The sequence below is a fragment of the Callospermophilus lateralis genome, chromosome 7 (assembly GCF_048772815.1).
Source record: "Callospermophilus lateralis isolate mCalLat2 chromosome 7, mCalLat2.hap1, whole genome shotgun sequence".
Classification (NCBI taxonomy): Eukaryota; Metazoa; Chordata; class Mammalia; order Rodentia; family Sciuridae; genus Callospermophilus; species Callospermophilus lateralis.
Genome location: NC_135311.1, coordinates 18028187 through 18044648, shown reverse-complemented (window position 1 = coordinate 18044648; position 16462 = coordinate 18028187). Strand labels below are relative to the sequence as shown.

The following is a 16462-nucleotide window of genomic DNA, read 5'->3' as shown; positions in this document are numbered from 1 at the left end:
ACATTTATATGCAACTCATCAAGCCATGCCCCTTGGTATGAGTCACTTGATGTCTAAAATGCATGGGGAAGATCTTAGATTTATAATAGCTGTTAGCACAAGAAAGGCAACAGATGAGGCATTGGCTGGAAGGTGGTAAACTGGGTCCTGATGCTGGCACAGAACCAACAGTTCCCAGGAGATTTGCAAACAATTCTCTATATCCTTGCGCATCAATCTTTCCCATCTGCAAAATGGCATTAGGAATTCTTGCCATCAGATCCTGCAAGCAGTCAGCGCAAATTAAATCACTGGGCAGCTGGTGATTATCAGGTAATTTTGAACTTTTTTCAAGAGGAAAATACAAAAGCCCTTTACTTGCCCTAACAAGTTTATTTTAATTTCTAGCTTATTTTAATCGAGCTTCTCAGAGTGCTGAAAGAGGAAAACAGCCTCTACGTTTCACCATTCATCCTTGCCCTATTGTGAGACTTCTGACTTCAGCATCATTCTATCACAGCCTCACCTGATGGAGAAGGGCAGGCTGGCTTCCCGTGCTTCACCAGGGAATCCTTGTTTACAGAGCCTACAAGTAATAGGTGAAGTCGTAGGGTACAGTTCAGAGACAGACTGAGAATATACAGGTTGCTTTATTGGGAAAGAGGTGATTCTGAGTGACTTGAGTAGTGTTTTCAAGTAAATGAAGAGTTTGGTGGAGGAAGGATTATGTTCTCCATATCTATTGAAAATAAAATGTCAAGTGTAAACTGATAGCATGATAAAGCACAAAGTGCACAGGCTTCAAACTCAGGCAGATTTCGTTTTAATTCCTGCTCCAACCTTTACCGTGTGACGGTAGGAAAGCTGCTTAATCTCTCTGCGATTCATTTTTCTTATTTGCAAGACACAGATTGTTTTGAAGATTAGAGAAAACATAAATAAAGGGTCCAGAAAACATAAGTTTTAATTCTCAATTAACTGATGTGATTATTATAGTACTTAAAGTAGCTTGCAGGGTTTTCTTTTTTTTTTTAAATTGACAGATTTTTATGTGGTACACATTGTGATAATTTGAACATATATGCAATTAATCTGCTTAGGGAAATTAGCATTTCCATTTTCTTAAACACACACCACACACCATTTCCATTTCTTTCTTTCTTTTTTTTTCTTTTATTTTGGCAGTGCTAGGGATCAAACCACCCAACATCTCAAACACAAACATGCTAGACAGGTGCTCTACCACTGAACTATATCCCCAGCTCATACATGTTTCATTTCTTTGAATTGGGAAGCTTAAACTCCTCTCCCCTCTCTTCTAATACTTTTTAAAATATTTAAATTTTTGTGGACTCTAGTCACACTACAGTGCTAGAGAACATTCCAACTTACTCTTTTTATGTAACTGCATTTTGGTACCCATTACCCAACCTGCCTCTAACCTGGTTCCCCTCTACCCTTCCCAACCTCTAGAGACCAGGGTTCTATTCTTTGTTTCTATAAAATCAACTTTCAGCTCCCGTAAGTGAGAACATGCAGTACTTGTCTTTCTGTGTCTGGCTTATTTCACTTAACATAATGACCAGCTCCATCCATGTTTGCACAAATGACAGGATTTCATTGTTTTTGTGTAGTGTTCAGATTTTGATGAGACATAATGAAAACTTTTCACACTACCAGAAAAAAATAAATGAAGCACTGAACTAGGCTCATGAGGATCCATGATTCTGTTTTCCTCATACAGTAAAACAGCCCACTAGGCAGGATAGACAAACAACCGTCTGCCTGAGGAGGGCAAATGATGAGTCAAGGTCCCTTCTAGCCCAGTGAGGAGCCAGAAGGACTTTAGCGCTTTGCTAAGATGCTATCAGTACCTCCTGGCCAGTGGGAAATCCTATAACATGCAATGGTCTTATTCTCCAGGTGGAAGTGTGCCTGTTTCCTGGTGCACAGGTCTAATGCTGGTCAACATGGCCTACTTCATCATACCTTTGTACCTCCTGTTTCCATGCTGCTCAGACATGTTCTTGAGCAGGGACCCATATGCTCTAGCCACAGAGTCTCCTCTAGGTCATGCAAACACACCTAGCATATGCCTGTCTCTGCAGTTGCTATTTTCTCTACCTGGAATTAGGTACATACCTGGATACTTCCCGAGCATCAGTCATAACACCCTATCACAGAGACTATCACTGGGTGCCCTACAGAAGCGGCTCCCATGCCCATCCTACCTCTTAACTGATTTATATTTCTCTTAACACTGGCCAACAACTGACATATATATATATATTTCTTGATACCTACACAATATAGACAAAAAACAATCATCAAAGTACATTTAGAGGGCAATTTTCAAGGGTAAGGTGAACATTAATAGGAAAATATTAGCTTTAGGAATCAACCAACCTTAGAAAAAGTGGCCGAATTCTCTGAAAAACAAGGACTCCAGTGGAAGAAAAAGAAAAAGAAAAAACAAAAAGTAATTTTCTAAGTGCCTAGAAGAAAATAAAGATACAGAAGGAATGAAAAAGAAATAGCTGAATAACTAACGTCAGGTAGGTTTGGCCTGGAGAATGGAGACAGAGAGCTGTGTATGATGAACCTTCCTGAAAATCTGAAGGAAACTATAGAATTCTCCATCAGAAAAATGTGTATCTGCTCATCCACACACAGTTTTACATGCCATATCTTAGAATTCACAGAAATTCAATTCACTTGAAATCCATTCATGGAGTCCTAGCTAAAGATTATAAATGCCCTGGCCACATGAGGCCCACCAACCATGAATGTCCTACCCCAAGAATCACCATCCAGGCAGGTCTAGAACCTTCCATGAAAGCCCAGCTTCTGCTTTTTTTACCTCCTCATCACTATCTAGGTCTTCAGTGAGCCCAGACTGCAGAGCCTTGGAAAAGAGGCCACAGGAAATAGCCTTTGGTGACCTGGACATAGAATCTAAGCTAGTGGGGAGGAAGAGGAAGGAAAGGAAACAATAGGTATTCACTCTGCAATGGCTTACCTTTGAAAATAGAGGCCTTTGTATTGTTTTAAATGAAAGCTCATGAAACAGGAAAGCATTTGGCTGGAGGCCCACAGGCCTGAGTTCTAGTGTGTCTACCACTAATGAATTGCTTGACCTAGAACATATTACTCGATGTTGTTATCAGAAAACTGGAAGTTTAAGTGGATTCTCTATTCAAAGAATGTGACCTTACGAATTTTGAGGTAAATAAAATTTTACAGAAATCTAAATGTGTTTTGAATATATGAGAGTTTGGTAAGAAGTGCTTGCATAAATCATTTTGTAAAGGAAATGATCACCATGACTGATTTTTAACATAAATCTGAGCTATAATATAGTCGTGCATTGCTGACAGGAGCGCATTCTGAGGAATGCACCCTTAGGCAATTTAGTACTTGTGTGAACATTATAGTGTCCTTACACAAACCAGGATGGTGTAGCCTACCACACACCTACCTTATGTGGTATAGCCTATCGTATGAGCAATCTGTCCTTGACGAAAAACGTCATTATGTGGTGCATGACTATATAATGAGCTACATATTTCATAATGTGTTCTAAATATAAGTTTCTGGTTTATTCAAGAACTCTGGCAGAGAGAATACCAAAGATAACTTCTGACAATCTGTCATCCAGATGTAAAGAAATGCCGGCAAATTATGAAAGACGTCTGACCATTAAAGAGTTGTTGCAAAGCCTACGCACTATGAGAGACATACATGTCACATTTGCTGATATGGTGTTGTCTAAATCAGATGGAATTTTCTAATGGAATAACCTTACATAGATGTGGCTTCCTTAGCCATTTCAGCTCTCTCCTTATTTTCCATGGCTAACTAATCTTAACTTTGCATAGGAAAAGTACGATAGGAAGAATTTAGAGAGAAGAAAGAAGAATGAGCAGTCAGGAAAAAAAAAAAAAACACAGTCTCTAAGTCCAGTTTCAACAGGACTACTACGAACATCAGCAATTTCTAGGAGTGTCACCAGATAACAACCTAGTCACACTGACAGGGCAGGACATCAAGCAAGGCCATGTTTTAGAACCTCTCTTCTCCACCCCACCCTGACCCGATGCCAAAAATATCACTTGGTATTTTATTCCACCTTCTAAATGCAGGTAATTGCCACCAGGGATAAAATGCCAGGAGCATAGTAGGACTAGAAGGAGAAAACCAGGGAATTCAGGGTTCCGTTCTTGAACTGGAAGAACAGCTTGTTCCTTTACAAACAGTAGGACGATGTTACCACCCAACCCCCCAAATGTATATGATTTGTGGGATAAATCCCTATTGTTGTGCTAGAGTTTCACATTCTCTTCCCACACTGTCTTAAAAGAATAAACATTTCTTGAAAATTATTGGTGAACAATCCCATCCCACAGTTGTGGAATGGAACTTCTTAAAGCTTGAATTTATGCATATTATAGATTAAAATGAATAAGTAAACATTCATGTGTTGTAAATGTATTTTTTAAAGGAAAAAATGCCAAGAGTCTTGAGTTTTACAATCAAGTAGCATTCTACTGGTCTCAGTTTGAAGTGGGTTTTTAAGATTTGCTTAGCTTCCATTTTTGAAACTTCCCCAAAGTACTGGGAATTCATCATGTGTTTATTAGAAACAAAAACAAAGAAATATGGTAGTATTTCCTAAGTACAACACTGCCCTGTGTATGAAGAGGTGCCTTTACTAAAATTTATGTTACGTTGTTGCTTCCAAAGAAACTCTTCATTCTAAAGCAGGAAACAGTTATGTATTTGGGGACGATTTCTTGGAGTACAATGATTAATATATTTTTATAAACGTTAGCTCATAAAGGTAGTAATTTTCTGTAATTTTTTATTTGTCCACAACTCCTCGTTTCCTGATCATGCAAAACATAGAAGCTATCACTGCAAGTGCTATAAGCACTTATAGATACTTATCAGAGAGAAAAAAATAGGAACTTTTTGATAACCAATTACCATATACCCTGTTTTAAGAAACTGAATTACCAAATATGATTGGGAAGAGGACAGCATGAGAGATTGAATCTGGTGATGGGGATGGTGTTCACAGGGAATTTGGAGATGCACCTATAGGGGGCAGATTTTTCCGTCCTTGGATCAGCTGTCAACTTCTCTTTGCAGGGGCGGGGTGGGGGGCACACCGGCAATTTCAAACCATCAGGAGCCATTAGTCCCCAGGGAGGTATGGGGAAAGTTGTGCCATACAGAAAAAGAACATCACTGAGTGTCTTCCCAGTTTTTCTTACCTGTTTCTCCCAGAATCTCTGAATCCTTTAGCAAAAGGGTTCCTGTCAATTTTTAATCTGGTGATCTGAAAAAACAAACAGATATGCATTTGTTTTGAAATTAAGTGATTTCTTTTTTGTGCTACTCCCAGAAAATTAACAAAAAAATTGTTCTATTAATAACAGCTGTTGCTTTTATTTAGTTTCTTTTTAGTTTGAGATTTAAATTGAAGTTTGATATAGGACTTGGGCCTGGCATGCAGATGTGTGACTAGTTTCTCTCAAATCCAAGGTTTGCCCCGTATGTGACTGTAAAATCTCTCCTACTCACCTTCCTTGCCCCAAAATGGTGATAAATCACTTGCCTAGATAGACCTTGAAATGAAAAACTGGGCAATGGTCAGGTCTATGATACCTGACATACAGAGGCACTTTCAAAATACATGTTGAATGAATGTTGTGCAAGTGACTAAATAATGAATGAATCAGACCACCAGATGATCGACCTCAGCCTGGTAGATACAAAAGATAGACTACTACAGTTCCCATTTCCCTAAAGTTGTGTTTTTCTTACCACCAGGAATTGTTCATTTAATGACCTGAAATGTTCATGTAAAACAAAACAAAACAAATAGACAAAAAAAAAAAAAAAAAAAGACAGTGGTTAGACTTTTGCTAGGCTTTTACTACAAAGGAGAAATCTGTAAATGTTTGAGTGGGGCAGGACGCAGCTCATCTCAGCAATGACTCATAAGCAAATCAGAAGAAATAGAGAAGCTGCTTAGGCTGAGCCAAGCTGGCACATCCACTTGCATCACCTAGGTTGCACAGGCCCTAGGGCCGCCTAGTTTGTGCCCCAGTGCACCCTTCTTAGTTCCAACAACCCCTGCCATGATCGCATATATCACCCTCCTGCCTCTGGCCTAGAACAAGCCTGACCAACATATTCCATATGCACCCTAGTGTTTTTTACTTTCAGCCTCGGCTATAGGATGCATTTTGAAACCTTTGTGTCTGAACCAGATGTTAATGTCTTACTACATCCAAGCCATAGGGGTGGGAGCTTAGGAAGCTGTGGGGAGACAGGAAGGCACTCTCAATGCAGGGTAATTCTAGAAAGAAGAAAATCTCATTATCTAAGACCATCTTCACTTTTCTGAAAACTGCAGAACTTATCACTAAGACCACGACAGTCGTCTCCTGTGCTGTGACTCTCTCCTGGTCCCTCTTCTAGCTCACTTTGTCAGAGTGGAATTTCCCAAAGCCACAGCCTTTAAAAGTCATTCAAATGCAATGTGAGATTCTGAGCAACAGACTCTGACTTGAAAGAAACATGCTGGCTTCAAGGTTATTTTTCTCCCTCAGCGTTCCTTGCTTCTAGAAGGGCACACTAATAACGTAGCACTAATAATGTAGCCAAAGCAATTTTTACATCTATTTTATAGACCAGAGCAGGAGCCTGAAGGTTTGGCTTTCTAAAGTCCAGTGTCTGCCATGTGAATACTGTATTGAGTTTAAAGAGTGTCACTGCTTTTCTGTGTTTGACTTAAAATCAGTTCTTTCTTCCTTCCATAATCCACAGCAATAAACCACACACCATATTTTCTTTTCAAGTTGGGGTTATAATATTTTATTTTCTCTTTCAAGTTGGCTTATTCTGTCCAACTCATTTATGATAGGGGTTTCTGATATATGATTGTGCTGCCACGTTTTGGGGGCCTCCACAGACCCCGTAAATAAAACGACATTCTTATTTCATGGGGCAGCGAGAAATGGTTGAAAACCTAATTCCCACAGCTCGCTGGAGCCCAGGCCAAGGGGTCTGCATGGAAATTTAATAGACAAATACCATCAAATGTTGGGGAACATAACACTTCTGTCCTTGTTGCAAAGCTTTTAATGGGAGATTTAGAGAGTTTTATGGGGAGCAGAGTTGTGTCATCCCTTTCCCCATGGAAAAGAAAAGAGCAGGCATGTATGCAAATAGAGATGATGTAAAACAGAAGTCCATCAGGTTCCCAATGAAGCAAAGTGCCCTGACAGCTCAGAGGAAGTCACAATCACGCCAAGTTGAAGGGCACTGAAGTCTCATTGAGAGACAGTAGATGAACCAGACCCTGAAAAAATGCATAGGATTTTAACAACAACAAAAAATGCAAGAAGATGAAAAAGAGAAGCATTTCATAAGAAAGGCCAAATACCAGTCAGAGTGTCAAAGTGGGAAAGAAGTGCACATAGTCAAGAGACACCGAAGTGTCCCATTTAACCAGAGCCTTGGCTATGGGAAGAGAAGCAATGAAAGAGAAGGCTCCAGAAGCTCGCTTGAGGTCACAGCATGAAAAGCCCTTTACTACTTTAATGCTCAAGCATTCAGATTACTCAACCGGCAGAAGAGACTGATTTTAGTTATATAAACCAAATTATGATCCCAGTTAATGCTGGTGCTAAAGACTTTGGCTATGTGTACAAAGGGAAACAGGGGACGTGTTTTGGAGAACTAAATCAACGTATTCTTAAACCTCAATAATCCTTAGTTTCGTCCCATGATTCCCAGATCAAGAGGCAGCCCAGTTGACTCAGATCTGGTGAGAGTCTTCCACAGCACAGAAAGATGCAAATGACAGCTGAGCCGTAAGGCTTGCTGTCCGGTGGAAGGCAAGGATATAATAAAAGGTGAATTCTTATCAGGTAGAAAAGGAAGTTAAAAAATCCTTTCCCTCTGAACTGGGTGCAGTGGTGAACACCCATAATCTCAACTACTGATGAAGTTGAGGCAGGTAGATCACAAGTTCAAGGCCAGCTTGGGCAACTTAGCAAGACGCTGTCTCAAAATTTTAAATATTATAATAAAAAGGGCTGGAAATATACTCAATGGTAGAATCCTAGCCTAGTGTGTTTGAGGTCCTGGGTTCAATCCCTAGGACCAAAAAAATAAAATAAAATCCTCCCTTCCCATACCATAGTGGAATATGAGATAAAAGAAGACAGAAAGGAGAAAGCAAGCAGTTAGACGTCATGTGCCTTAGCTCTCAACTCCAAGAGACTTGGGAAACTGGCAGAGTGACCTCCATATACACTTAGGGGTGGCTGGCCCTGACACAGATGTGCTACAGCCTCAATAGCAGTCAAACACAGGGCCTGGGTAAGACCTGAGGTGAGGCTGAGCTAGCAAGGGAGACCCATGAGGCCCTGACCAAGGCAAAAATACAAAGTTCAGTCTCAGCAATCTCTTAGCAGCAGAACTTATTGGCATCAGGGAACCAAGGAAGATCAGACCAGGTACCCCACAGCGGAGGACAGTGAACCTAGTGAATAGCCCAGGGACCAAAGAAACTATGAAAATGATACAGAAATCTGTTGCCTCTAGCCTGTGCATGCACCATACAACTAGAGGTCATGGAATACAGCAGAGAAGGGGCAAAATAACAAAAACTAAAAACACCCAAAATGACTCAAGCTACCCGAAGAGATATTGACCCAAAGAAGAAGTATAAAGTTACACTGTCCCTTACCCTAATATATGATCCAGGGATTTTTATAAGAGGCAGCTACAGAAATGTATACGTGTATGTATACATATGTATTATTTTATATAGCTACATATGTTCTATATATTTTTCTATACCCAGAAAGAGAGCACATTTGACTAGTTAATTTTTAATCCTACTTCACAATTACACTTAACAATTAGACCCAAATATGACTGTTTTATCTGTACTTTCCTATACTTATCATCTCCTGACTGAGCTACTCTGAATGACCTCAAAACTGATCTCCTTTCTTTCCCTCTTGTTGTGTCCAATCTCTTCTCTATGCAGCAGCCCAGGTGATCTCTGCTAATGCATACCTGGATTATGACGTTCTCTCGGGGCCAACCACTATGCAGAATTCAGTGCAAGCTCCTTATAGAGGTGGCCTCCAGCCCACTCTCCAACACCACCCCATTCCTATGCCTTGGTCCAAAGGCTCCAGCCAAAGTGAGCTACTCTCAGCACTGGAATGTGCTGAGCTCTTTCCCTGCATGAGGCGTTCACCCTTGCTCTATCCATACACTCTACTTTTCAGATAACTGACTCGGGGCTCTAAGTCTCAATCTAAACATTATGTCCCAAGAGACGGCTTCCGATCATCCACCTCCAAAATAGGATACCTGTTCATCTTTTTACCTTTTTAAGTGCAATTTTTTTTTCTTTTTCTTTTTGGTACTAAGGATTGAATCCAGGGATGCCTAGCCACTAAGCCACATCCCCAATCCTTTTTATTTTTTTTTATTTTGAGACAGGATCTCACTAAGTTACTTATAGCCTCACTAATTTGTTAAGGCTGGCCTCGAATCTGTGCCTCAAATCTGCAACCCTCCTGTCTCAACCTCCTGAGTTGCTGGGATTACAGGCATGCACCACCACACCCAGCTTAAGTGCACCTTCTCTAATTCCATCTTTGCTCTTGACCCAATTGGTAATCATATACTTCTTTTTTTAATTTACATATTTACTCACTCTCTCTCCTTTGGACTGAAAGTAGGACCCATATCTATTTTAGATTCCAATTTATTAAGCAGAACCTACTATGGCACATACTGTTCCTCAATAGATATTTATTCAATAAATACTGAGTGAATGAATGACTAAGTGGGAAGCAGGGATCAGCAGTCTTGAAGCCTTGATTTAGAGAGTCTAGACCTAACAACTCTCTTAGTTTTACTTCCTTTCACTACAGGCATTACAGATAGAAATGTTCAATGTCCTTCCAATCAGAACAAAGTCTATCAACTCTCATGCAGCTAACACTATTCTACAGCTGTAGTGTCCAGACGTGGTCCAGTGATAAAGAGAAGACAGAAGATAGAGAGGCTGTGAAGCAGGGTTTTATTTCCCCCACTGATTTTCTTTTCATAAACTTTCATACTGATTTGTTTCTTCTGAGTTATTGAAGACTGGTGCAAAGTGGGGGTGGGTGTTGACTTGCTACCACTAATTTTAATCATTGTCACTGACATTTTTACATAGCAACATGGAAGCAGTTAATAAATAAGGTTTCTCTCACAGTGCACAGAGCAGACTTAAACAGCACAGTCTCCAAAGAAAGTGAACCTTGAATAACCTGCATATGATTTTACAGAACTGAGGCTAAAAGGGCCTTTCCTTATTAGCAATCTCTGAGTTTTTCTTATTTTTTTCCCATACTGCTTGATCGGTTTTCCATCAGAGGGAAAAAATAATAATAATAAAAAAAACCTTAGCTTTTACGAAAAAAAAAATCTGCATTGATTTAACTGGAAAGGTAAAGCAAAACTGGCTCTAGAGTACAGGATATAATGAATGACTCAGAAATCCTATAGGATCTGCCTCCACAAACCTGGCGGTGGTTTCAGAATTCCAATCTGGTTCATGTAGCCAATTCTCATCAAGAAATAAGACTGTAACCTGGGGAAAACGGGGCTACGTCTTTTTGAAATCTAGTTTCCTGTTTGGGAAAAGGAAAAAATGAACGTTGAGCAGTCTTTTCCCATAGAGAAGACAAAGACTGCAATGGAAATTCCCCCACTGAATCCATAAGGACACACAGTATCCGTGTCTTCCAAGAAAAAGCAGAGGGTATTAAGTTACTTTTATTCCCACTCTACCAACCTACTCTCCACAATGAGATTCTGGACATGGTATACCTTTCCCCCTTCCACAGACTTATTGAGTTGGCATCATGAGAGCAAATAATAGTAAATAACAACTTCAGAATTCTAGAAACCCTGGGATCTACAGGTTAGGCAGCAAGGATATGAAGATAGGATGGAAAAGCATAAAATAGCCATGAAAATCAAAACACTTCATTCACACTTCATATCCAAAGAAGCAGAAGTGCAGGTGTGTACAGAAACCAGCAGTGGTGGCATGTTAGCTAATCATTCACTCAGGTATACAGTCATTTGCAAAGGATGTATCAGTGCCATGTGCTCTGAGACAGATGCAAGTATCTTAGAATTATGGACATGCCAGAATCCTTCATCTTAATTTATAGTTCTGGGCTTTAGAACTTCACAGGCCAATTCTAATCCCTCCCCAACATTTGAGGCTTCAACATTTATATCCCAATTTTTTTTATTCTACCATATAAAGAAATTAACATCTCTCTACTGTCCTGCTATTTCATAAAACAGATGACATTCTATATCAGAAAACAGAATAATGATTAGTCCTTTTAAATTGAATATTTACATCTATAAAAGATCTCTATATTGACTTTATTTTTCTCATTTTACAGGGTACCATAAAAAACTTCTCCATAAACAGACACTGATTCAGACCAAACCATCAATTTGTGAATGAGAATCTCAAGGTAGAGTGATTTGTCAACGGCTGTACTGTACTGTCCGTCAGCTGCAGAGTTGGGTCTAGAAATGCAACTCTCTAAACTCCCAATTAGTATTCTCTACCATATCACACACCATATTTTTCGGAAAAGGTACATTCATCTTCAAAAGGTCAAAATTGAGAGGAAGATTGGACACATACATACTAAGGTTCTCATAGTAACACTGTAATGTGATAAGGGGCCCATGAGAGAGGACAGTGCCCCAGCAGTTCTAAGGAGGCAGAGCTCATGGGCAGCTGAAAAAAGTAGAGGTTGCAGGGGATGGCGTTTTCAACAAACTTCCAGAGCAGAAAGAATCCAGATAGATGACGATGATGGGGAAGAACATGCCTGGGAGAGAAAACTACATGGAGAAGCAAAGCACCTACAACGTTCAACAGTAAAAATCAAACTCCTACAGATAAGTGATGAAAGAAATGGAAATGAACCTAGAAATTAAGTTTATGGCTAGGTACAGAGGACATTCATGAAAAGACTTGAGATCCTGGACTTTACTGCCCAGACCCTAAGGGGTCATGGACAATTTTTCATAGATAAATGATGCAATCAGTGCTGTGCTTTAGCAAGATCCATCTAGCAATGATGTATGAATGGTTCTTGAGACATTCTGCTTGCAGTCCAGGCGACCTGATTGGAAGCGATGTTGGAAACCAAAGGTATGGGGAGTGCAGGACCAGAAAAGAGCAGAAGCAATGAGATTAGGAAAAAAATATATATATATATATAAAAAATAGAAATAGAAAGTCATCCAAAACAGAGACTTTAATGACAGGAAGGATTGGAAGGGCCAAAAATGAATAGAAGAATTGGGAACATTTTATCAGAAGCAAAACAGATGTTCCTACCTCTTCAAATGAGGAGTTGCTAAGAATGTATTGGTCCAGAATATTGTAGGAGTTTCTTAAATTGTTTATAGACATGAATGTTTAGAAAAATGAATGTTTACAGAATTCTAATAATTTTCAACATTTGAAAAACAGGTGTTTTGGCCTCAGTTTGATGGTGACAAATTGCTTCTGATCCTCATTAAAAATCATGCAGAAAAAAAAAAGAAGAAATTAAAATTCCAGAGTTATCAGGGACTTTGGAAATCATAGGCCAACTCCTTATCCTAGAAGAATTGGAAGACTAGAGAGACACACAGTTATATAACTTGCTCAGAATGACACAGAGAGCTAGTGAAAATTTCAGGAACAAAGCCCAGGTCTCCAATTGCTGTCTAGTACGTTGCCGTCTCTGGAACAAGATACAGCTTTTCCTTAGGAAGGTTGGAGACATTTCAGTTATTTCAGTTCCATTCCCTCTGCTGTCCTTCCTTCCCTGAGTTCCTCCAAACAAGTTCCTTCAGACACTGAGGACCTACCGCTGGCTTTCATTCTCTTCACTCTCAATAGAGCTCCTAACCCTTCCCTTAAAAAGAAATGGGCAAAGCAAACATTCTATAATGTCAAAGGGAATAAAAACACAGCAATCAGTGAATTCAGCTCACAAAAGAGAACAATTTCTGCTCCCAAGGTCTTTAGTACAAGTCTGAAATTTACTGTTAGGTAATGGCTCCAACCTATAGAATACAGGCCTCAGTTTTCCTAGGGGGAAAAACCTGTGGTTATTTTTTTTATTAGAAGGCAATGTATTATATTAAATCATATCTACGCAGCCAAAGGGAATGTTAAACAATCGTGCTTGTTGATTTATCCAGGGACTGGGGCTTGTTGAACAGGCGAAAGCTGTTATCTTGATCTCAAAATGAGCAGAGTTGAGTTTGACTCATCTATTTTGAATGTCAGCACATCATGAATTCATCAATAGGACATGAGGACAGAGAGACCAAACCAGTTAACCTATTGATCATAATCCCTTCTAGAGCCAACGTAGCTCCTCCAATTCCCAACAACCCATTTTCTGTCTTAATGAGCAGTTCACTCTTTAAACTCACCTCTATCGGCCACTCTGTCTCGCTCCTAGGTAGCCCCAGTCACCGAGCAATGCAGGCTGACTACCACTAATTGTTTGCTAGGTCTCTGTGGGTGAATTTATGCACATTCCTTCATCTAGTCCTGATGCCTCTATGAGGCAGGCACATTTTCAGGCCAGGAAACACAAGTGAAAGGGGTCTGAGGAACTTACTTAGGGTCACACAATTTGTCACGGGAAAGGTCAGAAATCAAACCAGGTTTATCTGCTGCCAGATTACATGGCATTCTGCCCCCACCTCAGCCCAGATGGAGGCAAAATATTCATCTGTGTGGAATGAACTCAGATGCTAAAGGCCTACACCAAGAGAAAGTGCAGGAAGGGAAAGGGATTTCAAGTCCCCACGTTTGGTCCTCTTTCATTGTCGAAAAAAGCTGTAATTTCCGACTTTTAGCTTGTTTGCAATAGTGCCTCCCCTGACCTCTAGAACTGACCTCCTTGAAGTGATACAATGTCCACTCTTCAGGGTTTTAGTTGTTCTACAGACTAAGTCCTAAAGATGGAATATTTATTGCTACATCACTACCCTCATGAGAAACTAATGATTAAAACAGTAGCTGGGGTTATCCTGGAAAAATTCAATCAGTTACTCAAAGTATTTAGACTCTTTTTTTGGAGAGGTAGGGAGAACTGGGGACTTAACTCAGGGGTACTAGACCACTGAGCTACACCCCAGCCTTATTCTGTAGTTTATTTAGAGACAGGATCTCATTGAGTTGCTTAGTGCCTCGCCGTTGCTGAGGCTGTCTTTGAATTTGCCATCCACCCGCCTCAGGCTCCCAAGTCGCTGGGATTACAGACATGCACCACTGTACCTGGCTCAAAGTACTCAGACTCTTATTCCCCCTCTTCTGAGCCAGGGCTAATCCCAAGGTTCCTGTTATTACAAAAGCCATATCTATGTTGCTGCTTTGTCTTGTATCAGAGCTTGAAAAATCTGGATTATTAAAGTTTCCTGTATGGCCGTCCTATGGCCTCTGAAATTCCACCATCTAAAGTGTCTGAGGATGTGTTTAATAATTTATGAATCATACACAAAATAAACTAAAGCTCTTCTACCTTGGATCAAATGTGGCACCACAAGGACCATCTGAAGTTGAAAATACTTTATGCCTCCTGAGAAAGTCTGACATTCATAGAGTATTGGACCTTTACTAGACTAAGGAATTATCATGTATCAGATTCCTCTGAGGGTAAAGAAATCTAAGGAATATTGGACAGTTAAACCAGAAAAGGCAGAAATTTTCTTGCTATCTGAGCCAAAGATCACATAACTCACCATCACCTGCCTAGCACATAGTATTTAATAAATAACTACTATATAAATGTTTTCCTTACTTGCTTTGAGCACAAAACAAAGTATCCAAAACAAATGATATTAATTATAATAGTATAAGTTCATTTTGCTTTGAGCAGGCACCAAATAAAAATATGCTGATTCATAAGCAAGATAAACAAAAATCTCTGTGCCTCAGAAAAGGATTCACTACAGGATCCTTTTAATTAGACAATATGCCAAAAGATAAAATGTGATTTACAAAAATAGGTTTCACATGCAACTTGTAGAGAATTTCATAAAGTAAGACCACTTTTAAATCCCTCCAGCCACATTCTCTTCAAAAGAAGAACAATGTTTAGAAGCCCACAGTAATTCCAGACGTGACTTCCTCTGCTCCTCCCCCATCCACACGTCTCCTGCATTAATCTGGCTAGTTCCTAAGTGTGTGTCAATTTCAGAAAAAGTGTCACAATTCCGAGAAAAGTTCCTTATTCCCCAAACCAAGAAACATCCCTTCCACATGTCTGTCATTAAAAATTATTCCACTGTATCATCATTGTGTATTTATAAACTTTCACTCAACTGAAAATTCTTCTTAAGGGAAAGAATCATCTTGATCAGCTCTATTTCTCTACTAAGGCTGAAACATAGTAACGCCTCAATAAATATTCATAGGATGAATTAGCGTATTGCAGACATAAAACTTAAAAGAGATCTTAGGATGTGGCTGGTGATCATATGGAGGTAAATTTAATCCTCAAGTGTAAATGGAAGTGGTGAGTCTTAAATAGTTTGATGGGCTCGATGACTGATGTAGACTGGTAGAAGCAATACACGGAAAACTTCAGATACGAGGGAAGGAATTACAAAGGAATTCCAAACGATGAGGGTTGCTTGACAGGATGTGGAAGTGGTCATGAGCACAGGTACAAGTACAGAGAGACGTGAGGATATCTCAGGAGGTTTGATCCTCTTGGTCAAGAACAGTGTCTCTGGCCGGGCATGACGGCACACGCCTTGTAATCCCAGTGCTTTGGAAGGCTAAGACAGGAGGATCATGAGTTCAAAGCCAGCCTCAGTAAAGGCAAGGCACTAAGCAACTCAGGGAGACCCTGTCTCTAAATAAAATACAAAATAGGGCAGGGAATGTGGGTCAGTGGTCAAGTGCCCCTGAGTTCAATCCCCAGTACAAAAAAACAAAAAATGTCTCTGGTCTAAATGAAAATACACCTGCTGTCTACAGGCACTGCTGTATCGTCACCCCCGGTGCCTTTTGTGCACTGAAGTCTAGCGTTTCTCATTCTGTCTACTCACTGCTGTGGGAGAAGAACTAAGCATTTCTGACCAAAAGGAAGAATAAGCTCCTTTAAAAGCAGAGACACTCAAGGGCAGCCTCTTACCTGCTGGTTCTGATACGCTGTGACTGTGGTGAACACAGTCTCGGGGAAGTTGAATGTTTTCACCCCATCCCCCACAGGGACAGGCTTGGTGGGCGAAAGGTCGCTGCTGAAGTCCTTGCGAATCACATGAACTCGAGGCTGGTATTTGTGCATAGAGTGCAGAATGATCTGAAATGAGAAAAGGACACATTACGCTAGGTTTGGTT

General features: G+C 40.1%; 1 protein-coding gene across 2 annotated transcripts in view; it reads right to left on the bottom strand.

Moving 5' to 3' along the window:
• Positions 1-16462, bottom strand: part of Tbx15 (T-box transcription factor 15) — a 109592-nt gene that overhangs the window by 25106 nt on the left and 68024 nt on the right. For both annotated transcript variants that reach the window (XM_076862811.1, XM_076862812.1), the window contains exons 5-6: positions 16257-16424; positions 5256-5320 (exon numbers count right to left, since the gene is read on the bottom strand). In XM_076862811.1, coding sequence (XP_076718926.1) covers positions 5256-5320; positions 16257-16424 — 233 coding nt within the window. The remainder of the gene's footprint in view (positions 1-5255; positions 5321-16256; positions 16425-16462) is intronic.